This window comes from Serinus canaria, chromosome 9 (assembly GCF_022539315.1).
Source record: "Serinus canaria isolate serCan28SL12 chromosome 9, serCan2020, whole genome shotgun sequence".
Classification (NCBI taxonomy): domain Eukaryota; kingdom Metazoa; phylum Chordata; class Aves; order Passeriformes; family Fringillidae; genus Serinus; species Serinus canaria.
Window position 1 is genome coordinate 11,598,186 of NC_066323.1, and position 12,089 is coordinate 11,610,274.

At 41.2% G+C, this 12,089-nt stretch overlaps 2 protein-coding genes across 6 annotated transcripts in view; one reads left to right on the forward strand and one right to left on the reverse strand.

The window, feature by feature from the left end:
- Nucleotides 1–1,329, reverse strand: part of ATP13A4 (ATPase 13A4) — a 37,600-nt gene extending 36,271 nt beyond the window's left edge. For both annotated transcript variants that reach the window (XM_009089149.4, XM_030226964.2), the window contains exon 1: nt 1,179–1,329. In XM_009089149.4, coding sequence (XP_009087397.2) covers nt 1,179–1,241 — 63 coding nt within the window. In that variant the 5' untranslated portion in view covers nt 1,242–1,329. The remainder of the gene's footprint in view (nt 1–1,178) is intronic.
- Nucleotides 1,330–4,928: 3,599 nt separating this feature from the next.
- Nucleotides 4,929–12,089, forward strand: part of OPA1 (OPA1 mitochondrial dynamin like GTPase) — a 47,862-nt gene continuing 40,701 nt past the window's right edge. For 2 of the 4 annotated variants that reach the window (XM_009089150.4, XM_018912960.3), the window contains exons 1-6: nt 4,929–5,092; nt 7,446–7,764; nt 8,072–8,168; nt 9,438–9,545; nt 10,734–10,787; nt 11,648–11,715. In XM_009089150.4, coding sequence (XP_009087398.1) covers nt 5,064–5,092; nt 7,446–7,764; nt 8,072–8,168; nt 9,438–9,545; nt 10,734–10,787; nt 11,648–11,715 — 675 coding nt within the window. In that variant the 5' untranslated portion in view covers nt 4,929–5,063. The remainder of the gene's footprint in view (nt 5,093–7,445; nt 7,765–8,071; nt 8,169–9,437; nt 9,546–10,733; nt 10,788–11,647; nt 11,716–12,089) is intronic. The other 2 variants (XM_018912959.3, XM_018912961.3) reach the window with 1 other exon arrangement.

Here is a 12,089-nt window from a genome sequence, read left to right on the forward strand (position 1 = left end):
AGTCGGGTTCTGCATTGCACGGAGCTAATTAGTCTCCACCCGCTGAGGCAGTGCCTTGTGCTTCCTGCACTGCTCACTCCATGCTGCTGGGTGACTCTCGACTGCATTCCCCAGGTTTGCATTACGCAAAATGTGGTATCTCCCCTTCCCTGGATGGCTGAGAGGGCTGTCTGAAAATCTACATTTTTCTTTGCAAGGTAACAGGTATCCATGTTTGCATGTGACACAGTCTCTTTCACTAGAACAGGAATGTCAGTGAAGAGATTTTGAAGATTTCTCCAGGATTTCTGAAAGTGAACATTTGTGTCAACTTGGAAGAGACTGTGCTTGAATAGCTTTGCTATTGAAATCCTGCAGGTGCTCACAGCACTGCTCCAGTGGCTCTGCAGTCCAGGAATTTTGAGAAGCACTGCATTTACCAGATATGCCTAAGAACTGTTATACAGCTGCATCATGGATCTGACATCTCCAGCAGAATCTATTAAAGGGACAGAATCCATGTGAATAGCTGACTCATAACACACAGTAATGCCAAAGCAGAAGCACTGAATTCACTTCAGTTTTGTACTGGCTTTACTATTTAACAGCGTTGCCATGCAGGAGACCAGAGATTTCGTGTAATCATAGGACTTATTTCCAGATGTTACAAAATGCATACAAACACATTTCTCCCTGGGAAACTCTGGAAAGAAATGTAGTATTTCAGCATCTAGGAGCCCCAGCTTTTGAGACAGTGTTGGCAATTCAACAGACTGCATTTGTCAGTAATTTATGCAAACATAACAGGTGTTTTTATGTTTTGGAGAAATCCAAGGTTTCCAGTTCTCTAACTGGAGCTCATCCTGGAGACCCAGCTGTCAAATGGTTGAGGATGCCAGTCTGGCCCATCCCTCAAGCTCCTATTAAACCATCTCCATCTAGATTTGTAACACCACATGAATAATCCGTTCAGCTATCATCCCCTGTTGGAGGGGATAACCAGTTAAATCCAATGGACACAATCAACCTTATTTTCTTTCTGCTAAAAAAAAAAATTATATCCCTTTCTAACTGTATGTTTCTGCAAAGGAAACACCCCAACTAGCAACAACTCAATTACAGTCTGTAGCATTTTATTGCAGAACATGTGCCACCTTCTGCTTCAAGCTAAGAAAGACCTAGAGAGAGATACAACTCACCATCTCATTCTCTTCTCCCTGGTTAAGCTGTGCATAATGGTTCTTGGCAGGATTTTCCCCCATGAAATGACCCTCTGGAGACTTTCTACAGCACCCTCAGGACAGGTCTTCAGCATAGTGTGCTTGAACTTCTACATTGAGGAAGTGCTCTAAGTACACACCTTCCTTACAATTCTGATGATGTTTGAAGTAGGGAGCTCCTCCCTCTCTGGGGTTAGCAGGTAACACTTTATCCCTCCTCCCTCCATTCTGTTGTTGGAGTTTTGCCATTGTGAGGGTTCATGCAGAATTCAGTCAAAAATGCAAGAAAGAAAAAGTTCAATCTTACAAGTGTTTGACACAATATGACTCGAGAGCATAACTCTGGTAGGTGCAAGCAAGCGCTGCTGGCACAAAACTTTCAGGGGAGGGCAAGAGGGGAGTATTTTTCTTCAAGAGATTATGGAATCACTGGAGACCAGGAGCGTGTCCAAATAAGAAACAAAATAGCCATTGCTGTTGTTAACACTCTTAGCAACCAGTCTGAGCTAAGTGTCCAGCAGTGATCTCCACATAAGCCACAGAAAATAAATCAAGCTCTGGCACTGTAAAAAGGGGCCCCAGTTTGTGCAGGTGGATTTGTACACTGACTGTGTGTCAGGATTCAGCCAGGCAGGATCTGTAACCAGAAGCTTTATTCATTATTGAGAATATCCTCATTGAATGTCTTCTGAACTTGCCATATAGCTTTGGGAGACATCACTGAGGTTATTTACTCACTCCTGGGGAAACTGGAGTTTCCCACTGATGTCAGTAAGCTGGATGTCTCTGACCTTTAAATCAGAGCCAAAAGGAAGCTGGCAGGAAAACAACACTGAGAGTTTTGCCACCTCTTCTTTTTTTTTTTTTTTTCTTCCTTTTTTTTGGGGCTGCATTTGCTGGTTAGTCTTGTGATTCATTCCCATTCCACTACTATTTCCTTGTACTTTGCTACTTTTTAAGAAGTTACACAAATATTTTAGGAGTGAGGTCAGGAAAGACAAACCTGTTATTCCAGTAAGTATGTTAAGAAAACTAAAACATTACTTATAGGGTGACTGAAACACATCAAGAGGTATCAAGTTAGTTCCCATTCCTCAGCATTTTGCTGCCATGAGGCATGGACCTGTACAAGTCCATATCTCAAGCAACAGGAAAGAGCATTGTCTATCCTCCAGTGGGCAGGCTCAGAGGATCTGAAATGGAGAAATGCAGGAAACAAAAAGAAAATGAATGAATTAGGTCAGTTAATACAAACAGATGTGCATCCATGCCCAGCACAGGGGCAGATGTGTTTGAAATTGCTGGTGATAGGCACTGGAGGCAAGTTGCTCTGCCTTGAAACCTACCACACTTCCAAAAGGAGCCCAGGCCAGAGGCTGGACTGACAAAGATATATCTGTACTGAGCTGTGTAAAGGTGATTTATTGCACAAGATCAAGCAGGAAGAAGGTTCTCTCCAGACCCAACTTCAGGGCTACTCTTTCTTTCCTCCCACTGCAACTTGTTGAGCCTCTCAACTTACCATTTTATTCTTCTGAGACCAAGCAAAGGGAACTCCAGTTGTTATACAAGAGCCACAGTATAAACTAAAACTAAAAAAGAACATATTGAATTCCATTTCTGACAAACCTGATTACATGGGGAAAATGAGCCTCACTATCTAGAAGCTGTGACAGGGAACAACTGCAAAGGTACCTTTTCTAAGGCAGGCTGATGATTTTGGGAAATGACTCATTATTTTGGGAGGTGCCAGGTGTGGAAAACAGGATGGTCACACACGCTTTTTCTGCCTGGTCAGCTTTTGCTGCTTTCCCAAACATCACCCTTACTCTTTCTAGTGCCTGTAGCAGACTAGGGTGCAGCAGGGGTCTTTGATTGCTCTGGCACAGAGATGAGAGATGCAAAGTTCCCACCAAAGCAGGGTCTGCAGGGAAGAATAAAGGCTCATACAATCTTTTCACCATTCATAGTTTTATTCCAGCTCCAAGGTGTCCTGCACCCCTAGAGAACACCCTTGTAGGAGTACTTTTACCTTCACAACTGAAAATGAAGAAAAAACAGGTTAAAGGTGCAAAACAGTCACAATTTCCAGAGTCTGACAATCTGTTATAATAATTCATCAAATTGTTACTCTAGAACCAAAGAAAATGGTGATATTTGTTCATTTTCTTAAGCATGGTCACATTGCCTGGAGAGAAAGCAGCCTGAATTGGAACCTTTAGTAATATGATGCTCTCTACTGTTTGGAGTAAGAATTACATAGTATTTATTCATAAAAAGTTATTGTTAGCATGTCCTATGGAGTGTCATCATTCATATTTTTAAATTGAAATGTGTCTTAAAAAATCATAAACTACAAAAATAACTGGCCAAGCTAAAATATAAAAGCAAAGTAGTCTTTAAAATATAGTCCCTTAAACTTACAAATAAATAGTCACAAAGTAGGGAAGCAAGAGACAAAAACACGTGCATCACCTCAACCCAACTTTTATTCCAGTCCTGAAAATACATGTATTTGTTATGTCATCCTTCTGCAATTTATTTTGCTCTGAAAAATCTCACAGCATAAATAGAAGCCTGACCTCTAAAGCACCCCAAATCTCATTTTCTGTTTCTCAGCATGTGACACCCAGTTCTGGCCACATTACAGAAAGGAAGCTGTGAATCAGCTGGTGACATTCCACAGAAGAGCACCAAGAAGAATGACAAAGGAGTCTTAAAATACGGAAGAGGTACTTAGTGCTGGTCTATCTAAGGAAAAGGAGACTGAGAAGAGTCATGGCAACAATCTTCAAACAGGTAACTGGAGAATGTAACATTATCCCTGTCCACTGTGGACATGTTAGAAGAAAGATTCAGATCAGGCACAAGGGAATACTTCCTATTAAAGTCAGCAAGCACTGGCATTGCCAGGTGAACATTCCAATGTCTGCAGTCTTTAGGGACAGGTGTGGCATGCCCTGCTCAGAGGTGGTCCTGTGTGAGGGCAGACGGACAGAGCTGATGAACTCTTCTGATGTTGCCTTTGCCTCCTGCTTCATTGCGGCCAGAAAAAAACCCCAAAGCCCACAGAAGCCCACGGGGAAACACCTTGTGTTTTCCAGCTTTCAAGGCAGCGCTGCCACACGTCATGCACTCCCCAGCCACAGCAACAGCTGGGGACTCATCAGAACCTTGCCTGTAACAGCGTGGGAGCCCCTAGTACCGCCATTCGGGCTGGGATAACCCTCTGCACCCTCTCCAGGCCTGACGTGCCGGGCCGGGCCGCGCTGGGGTGCCCCAGAGCAGCCAGGGGCACAGGGACGAGGCCCCGAGGCGATCACGGGGGATCCAGCACCCCAGTGTGAGGGATCCATGACCCCCATGTGAGGGAACCATGATACCCAGTGCGGGGATCCATGACCCAAGTGTGACTAATCCAGGTCCGCGGTGCGAGGGCTCCATGATCCCGGTGCGGAGATTTGTGATCCGAATGTGAGGGACCCCTGATCCCGGTGCGGGGATCCCTGATCCAAGTGTGAGAGCTCCATGATCCCGGTCCGGCGACCCGTGATCCATGTGTGAGGGACCCTGATCCCGGTGCGGGGATCCCTGATCCAAGCATTACAGATCCAGCACTCCCAGATCCCCCGCTCCCGGCCGACCAGCCCCCGCGGTGCTCCCTCTAAACCTTCCCTCCTTCTCCGCAGCCGAACTCGGAACCTTCGCGCGCTGAGGCGCGGTTTCCGGCGGGGTGGGCCGTCCGGACCGCGGTGCCCGGAAGCGGCTGCCGCTGCCCTTGCCCTCAGCGCGGCCGCGCTCCTGCGGCTCCCGGGCCGCTCCCGCTCCCTCCCGGGCCGCTCCCGCTCCTTCCTGGCCCTTACGATGTGGCGGACGCGGGCGGCGGCGGCTTGGTAAGCGGGACGGGCCCCGGCGGGCTGCAGACGGCGTAGCATAGCGGGTTGGGGTGCGAAGTGCGGGTGTGAGTGGCGCAGGGTTGGGCCTGAGGCTGCTGCGGGCGACAGCCTGGTAGCCCCCGGCTGAGCTCTTTCCCACCCTCCGGCTCCCCTGGAACCGGGGGGAGGCGGTGCATGTAGGAGGGGGCTGCTTCTCCCGCATTCTCGGCCGGGGGAGCTCGGGCCGCTTTCGTGTCCAGGCGTTGTCCCTGCCAGCAGCTGCCTAGCGTCCCGCTTGTTTTCCACCCTTCTACTGCAGCGTTCCCGGCTGGAGCAGTGACAGTGACTGGTGGATGAGACCACGATGTTCCTTGACAAATTTTATAGAGTCATGGAATAGTTTGGGTTGGAAGGGGAACCTGAAGATCGTCTAGTTGCAGTCCCCTTTTGGGAGAAGCAGTAGGAAAATAAGCGTTGTCTTGTGCTGAGGGAGAAAGAAAATGCCACTATGTGTTTTTTGGGTTACGTTTTCTTTGTAGTCTCAGGCATAGCCGGCCACTTACTTTGTGTTTTATAAGACATTTATAATCTTATAAAACACACAGTGTTGCAGGTTGCAGGCCTGTAATCAGGCAGAACCACTCATGTCTGGAAGGGTAGTTTTTGTTACTGTTAAAACCAACGTAGCAGAGGCTTGAAATTTGGACCTCATTAAGTGGTCATTTAATAGCATTGTTCTGCCATGCTTTTCAATCTGGCTGTACTTTTTGTTGGAGATCTCAAGGTGTTTTTTTGGTCAGTATTCATCAAGAGACTTAGCAGCAGGAGGAGGAAGGAAATAGAACATGGATGTTTTTGTGTGATGGAGGAGTAGTGGGGGTTTTAATGAATTATAAGATTTCAGATGTGGAAGTAAAGCAGCTGAGTTTAAAATATGCAATAACACTCAAAAGGAAGTTGTGGATTGAGGTTTTGCCAGACAGCTTTAATGGAATTCAATTTTCCTTTCAGTTTAAGCACACAGACAATGCTATACAACACAATGTGTTCTAAAAGAAAAATGACAGAGAAGAAAGTTACATAATATTACACAAAATGCCTTTAGCCCAGGTGAAGATGAATAACGAGGAGTGACTGCTGTAGTATGTGCTACCACATGGTCTCTGCTGAAAATAATAAATATCTGTGAAATGGTCATGACTGCAAAACAAAATAATGAACAGCCCAGTCATTGGCCTGCTTCATACAGGATTAGCACAGCCTGATTTAAAAACCTGGCTTCAAAACTGGGAAATTAAACATTTCATGTGTGGAGGCACTTTTTAGTTGGTTCTCTTTGTAGTTAATTTCTGAGCCTTTTGTAATTCCATGTCCAACAGGAGAAATGCTTTACTGGTTTCGGAATTGTTCTGTTCCTGCTTATTAATCTCTTTCTAGGTTCTAAGTTTCATATCTTGATGTAAAGAACTGTATAGATCATAAAGCATGTTATTAGAAAGTGCTGTAATATTTTCCACTAAGTATGATTCACTTGTTCTTGTTAAAATCTGTTAATTTAAAATGTTTTAGGATTATGGGATTACTAATTTGCCATTTCAATTACATGAAGCACTTCTTTTTTTTATTTGTCCCATTTGGAAGCAAATGCACTTGATAATATTGAAAACCCTGAAAAAAGCATCAAAGGACAAGATTTCATTTCAACTTTCAAAATTTCAAGCCTGTAATTTCACACATAGTACACAAGTTTTATTCCAGACCATGTGTTTGCATAACATAGGCAGGATTGATTAGACTCCTGTTTTTTCACCTGTGCTTTTCATGGCTGAGCTCTGCTTTCAGAGTCAAATCTCTTAAATCTGAATTCCTACATGATGTCATTAAGAACTTGCTTGGCCTAAATAGTACAAATGTATTCTACGAAGAATTTTTTTCTGTGTATTGGGTTTTTTTAAGGTTTGGAAATCCTGTGCTAACTTAATGTTCTCTAAAAGTTCCTTTAGAGAATAAGACAGGCCAAACTGTTTTCTTGTATGTTGGAAGTGTTTTGTGGACTCTTTAGCCCAAACAATGCTTTACCACATGTTAGTTGCCCTGTTGCAGTGTGAAAGTTAAATGTAATCCATAACAGACTTCAGAATTTGTAGTTAAGGTTTTGTGTCTGTAGCCACTAGAAATACTATACCCATTAACAATGTTTGCAGCTTTTTATTTTCCTCATAAGCAGTAGTAGCTGGAAATTGTGGATTCAAGGTGGTGTAATAAGATTATCTGTAACCAGCTGGAATGTAATGTGGATTGCTTCTAAAGAGGTCTTTGAGTTAATGGTGTGTTGAAGAAATCAGCTGAAGTTTTTATTTCTTTCTTTTAGTGTCATCTGCCGGAGTCTAGCAAACAGCAGCTACGGAATAAAGAGAAAATCACCGCTTCAAAACCTGCATCTTGTTTCCCGAAGTATACATCATCCCTACTATCCAAGTGCAAAGTTCCAGAGACCTCCCTTAAGGATATCCATTCAGCAGTTCTCTTCTCTGAATCGTCTTCCCCTTCACAAAACAAAACTTTTAAATGTAAAACATGGATACCAGTCCCACAGGAACTTTTGGCTGGCCAGATTAGCCTCTAGGCTTCTCAGAGTTCGCTATCTCATCTTAGGATCTGCAGTAGGAGGTGGCTACACAGCTAAGAAGGTATTTATCTCTGGAAGCTGCTTCATGCATTTTGTCTTTGCTATTGCATACTTCAGAACAGAAGTTCTTGTTGTAGCCACAAAAATACGGGATGCCATCGCTTGGTTAACTGATGATAATAAAGATGAGTGAATATGGAAAACATTGTTTAGGAAACTGCTATAGATCTTAAAAGATCAAAGTGCTACTCATAGCTAAAGATGGTGGGTTAGTATGTTTTATGTGTAGGTAGTAGTTGCTCATACACTTCTCTATGTACATTTCTTTTTCTATTTCTACCATAATTTTTTTTTCCTTTCTCTGTTAGACGTATGAGCAGTGGAAGGACATGATACCAGATCTCGAGGATTATAAGTGGATTGTTCCTGACTTCATTTGGGAGCTTGATGAACTTGTTGACATCGGTATCACAAAGCCATGATGTTACTCTGTCTAAGGACTGGCATGTGTAAAACTTAAACATAGGAGTGTAGGTCCTCAGGGCCTCACTCCAGGAGTAGCTTTTCAGGTGTAATTTGAGTGGACTTTTATTTTTGGAGTTTGATATGTGTTTCACCAAAGAATTTATATCGCTGTGTTTGTAAGAAGAAATTAAGCTCTGTTTAGCATGGATATTCCCTAATACATCCTTTCATTTGAGAATGTTCTTGGTCCTTTCATAAAGCCATATAGTCCCATTAGTCTCCCAGAAAGGAGCGTTGCAGCGTGATCTAAGAGACTCACACAGGTTTTGGTAGTATTACGAAGAAAGCTTTTTCTTTCTATATGATTGACTTACAAGTGAAGATATTAATAGATAGTAAAAAATATGTGTGAGTAAAAGACCAGTTGAAAATGAAGAACAGTGAACCTGCCTATCCACAAAATTATCTTGAAGATACAGAAGAAAAGAGAGTGAAAAATATAGACTTGCTCTCCTGAGCCTTCAGGTTGCAGTAGAGTCTTTTGTGTATTTTTAGATGAAAGACAGAAATCTGAAAATTAAGCGCTGACTTATATTTTGTATGCAGGGTAGAAATGTGATGATATTTAAAAAATTTTTAAAAAATGAAGATTTTACTGCATAGAATGGTAGAATGCTTTGGATTGGGAGGGACCTTATAAGATGTTTACTTCCAGCCTGGATGCCATGTGTGAGAATTGCATAGGTAAATGCAGAGATTGAAAACTGATGCAAGTTTTTCTTGTTCTTACTGCAAATAAACACTGCATTTTTATAGTACTTTAAAGCTAATGATTTTTACTCTTAAGGATCACAAAATTGGCTTGTTTATGAAATTGAAAACCTAGCTTTTCTTAAAAAGATTAAAGACATGAGCATAGTTACAGTTTCATGTAATTTTAAAGCATCCTCTACAAAGTATGTGAAAGGATAATGTATGAAATGTTGTAAAATGCAGCAATAAGTTTTCGGCAATTATAAAGTACCTGGGGCAGCCAACTTATCAGGAAGTTCAAAGTCTAAAAAAGCAAGTGTTTTTTCAGACCTGATAGTCTTTCCCAACAGTAGTGGGGGGAGGTGCAGGTAGAAAGAAACTTCTTGATACTTGTTTAAAAAAATTTTTAAAAGCCATATCCTGAAACAGTTATTAGGTTTTATAGCCTAAGCCTTTTTTTCCCCCCAAAAATAATAGAAAAAAGCCCAACTCATAACTGTTGTACTGTTTTCCTAGAAAAACTTCTCAAAGCCCTCCCTGATGCAGATGACCTTGCCAAACTTATGCCTGACTTTGACAAGATTGGAGAGAGCCTCGCTTCACTGAAAGGATTTCTTTCTCCTGGTGAGAACAAATTTTCAGCTAAGTTTTAATTTCAAAAGCTGAACCTGTTTGATGATGAGGGTGTAGGTACGTCCTTAGACACTAAAACAGAGCAGATCCTGAAAATGTTTGTGTTTGCATTGACTATCTTTTTTGAAAGAGTTGTGGACACAGGTAAGTGTAATGTATTTTTAAAAGCAAGAATTCTAGTAGCAAGTGCAGAGCACTATAATGTGAAACTGAATAGAAAACTTCTATTCAGCTTCAACTTCTTCAGCTTGAAAGCTCAATTCTTCAGTGAGTCAGAGAAGTGATGTGTCCAGCTAGAACTTGGTTAGAGCATCACTGGACAGCAGCAATATCACAGCTGTTAGAGGAGAAAAGAGTTGGATTATTAACAGCAAAGGTTCTTAATGTTGCAAGTGTGTGAAATAGGGGATTTGTAGCAAAGGTATTCTGGGTTGAATGATGTTTTCCATCTGGTCATGGACTCAGGAAATCTTTCTTGGAGATTTAGGTTTCACAGGAGCGGGTAAGAGTTCTAAATCCTTCAGAAAAGGCATGGGAATGGTATGTCTATTCAGTGTATCCAGGCAATAGGAGGCTTAATGGTTTTTAGGTTTTAGCAGATTTAAATGAGACATTTCTATCACTGGGCTTTTTAAAACTGAGAACAATTAGATTTGAACATCGTATCTGACTTGTTATTGAGCACAACTCAAAACTTATTCATTCTTATAATAAACTGAAGATTATTTGTATTGTATACCCTAGTAATTATGAAACCTCATAAATCTGTACTCATGAAATATACTATCTGTGAGAGGTTATATCATTGTTCTAAGTGTGTTTGAAAATATTTTCATATCAGTGTGTGTAAGAAGTCTGGTTTTGTTTCTTTGAAATACTGTCAATGGCAGAAGAAATTTATTAGTCTTACAAATGCAACAAGAATCTAAGTAGAGGCCAAGGTCAGCAGATTGACAAGTAGATTACAATCTCCTATGTATTCTGGCTGTTTAAAATTTTAACAGTATAAAATTGTGTTGTTATTGACCAATAATGAGATGTCACCTATTACTCACACTGGCATCGTGGCTGTTTATGATTATGTGGACCTCCAAATGAAACAAAGATCCCTCATCTTTATCTTGCATTTTGTTTTGTGTTTATAATTTCTATTTCCCCTCTTCTGCTGATTTTTCACAGGTTACAATTTGGTTAGTGAAGTCATAGGAGCTTCTGATCTACTTCTGTTGTTAGGTGTGTAAAAGCCCTTTTTCCTGCCCTTAACCTGCCTTTTTACAGCAAACTGTTAAAGCACTACTATACTAAGAGGAGTGAATATCACTATAAATACAACTATTTACAGCAAGTCAATATGGATTTATAAATATTTTCCAACTATGTTTTTAAAATATTTCATAAAATCACAGAATCACTGAATATGCTGAGTTGGAAGGGACCCATCTGGATCATTGAGTCCAACTCCTGGCCCTTTTCAGGGATATCCTAAAAATCCCACCATGTGCCTGAAAGAGATATCCAAAAGCTTCTTGAGCTCTGCCAGGGTTGGTGCTGTGACCACTTCCCTGGGGAGCCTGTTCTAGTGCCCAGGCACCCTCTGGGGGCAGAACCTTTTCCTCACTTAGGTCCTCCTCTGTGAGAATGAATAGGTGAATGATTGATGGATCTCTGCCACAGTCCTTAGCAGATGCTTTTTATTTCAGGCTTGCTCCAGAAGCTTCTTTTGAAAACCTGTCATTACAATAGGAAAGATTTTTTTTTTCTCATTACAGTAACATCAGTGGATTTTGTATTATTCTTCTGTCTTTCTCAAAAACTAATTCTACAATATTTTTAGAACTTTCAATAGTCTAACTGAAGCATCCTGCTCTTTTGTGATATAATTAATCTGAGTCGTAAACTAGATATAAAATTTTAAGATGCGTTTTAAACTGATTTTATTCTTCAGTTTCTTAAGATTTTTTTTTTTATAGGAACTTCAAAGATTATTGAATTACTAACTCATAGGGTTGAAGCTTTAATTTTCTAGTAACCATAGTTTGAGAATTTTTAAGTGCCTTTCCATCTTATTATTAGTTTCTGTAATTGTGTCCTAGGTTCTCCAGGAGAAACGGCATTCCGGGCTACTGACCAGGGATACGACAATGACAAACAGTTCAAGAAGGTAATTACTCACTTGCAAACCTGAAAATGTCTCTATAAACAGGTATTTGTTGTTTAAAAGTGCATCAGTAGCCATTGCAGAAGCTGATTTGAAGCAGCTTGAAAAGAATTCATTGTTGAATATTAGTTCAGTGTGCATTACTGCTTGTTGCATATAAAAGTATTGCAGGGATAATAAACATTTTGGTGTAAGGAAATACAGGGCAGACATGAAAACCTTTAGTAATTGCATTATTAAGAAAATTGTTCTGTAATAAGAATGTGATTTTAAGTATTGTATGTGCATTTGTAGTTTTTCAGGGCATGGTCTCCATGGCACTTGAGTTTATAACTTATTACTGAAGTTGGTTTAGGTGTGAATTTTTTAGCATTTCT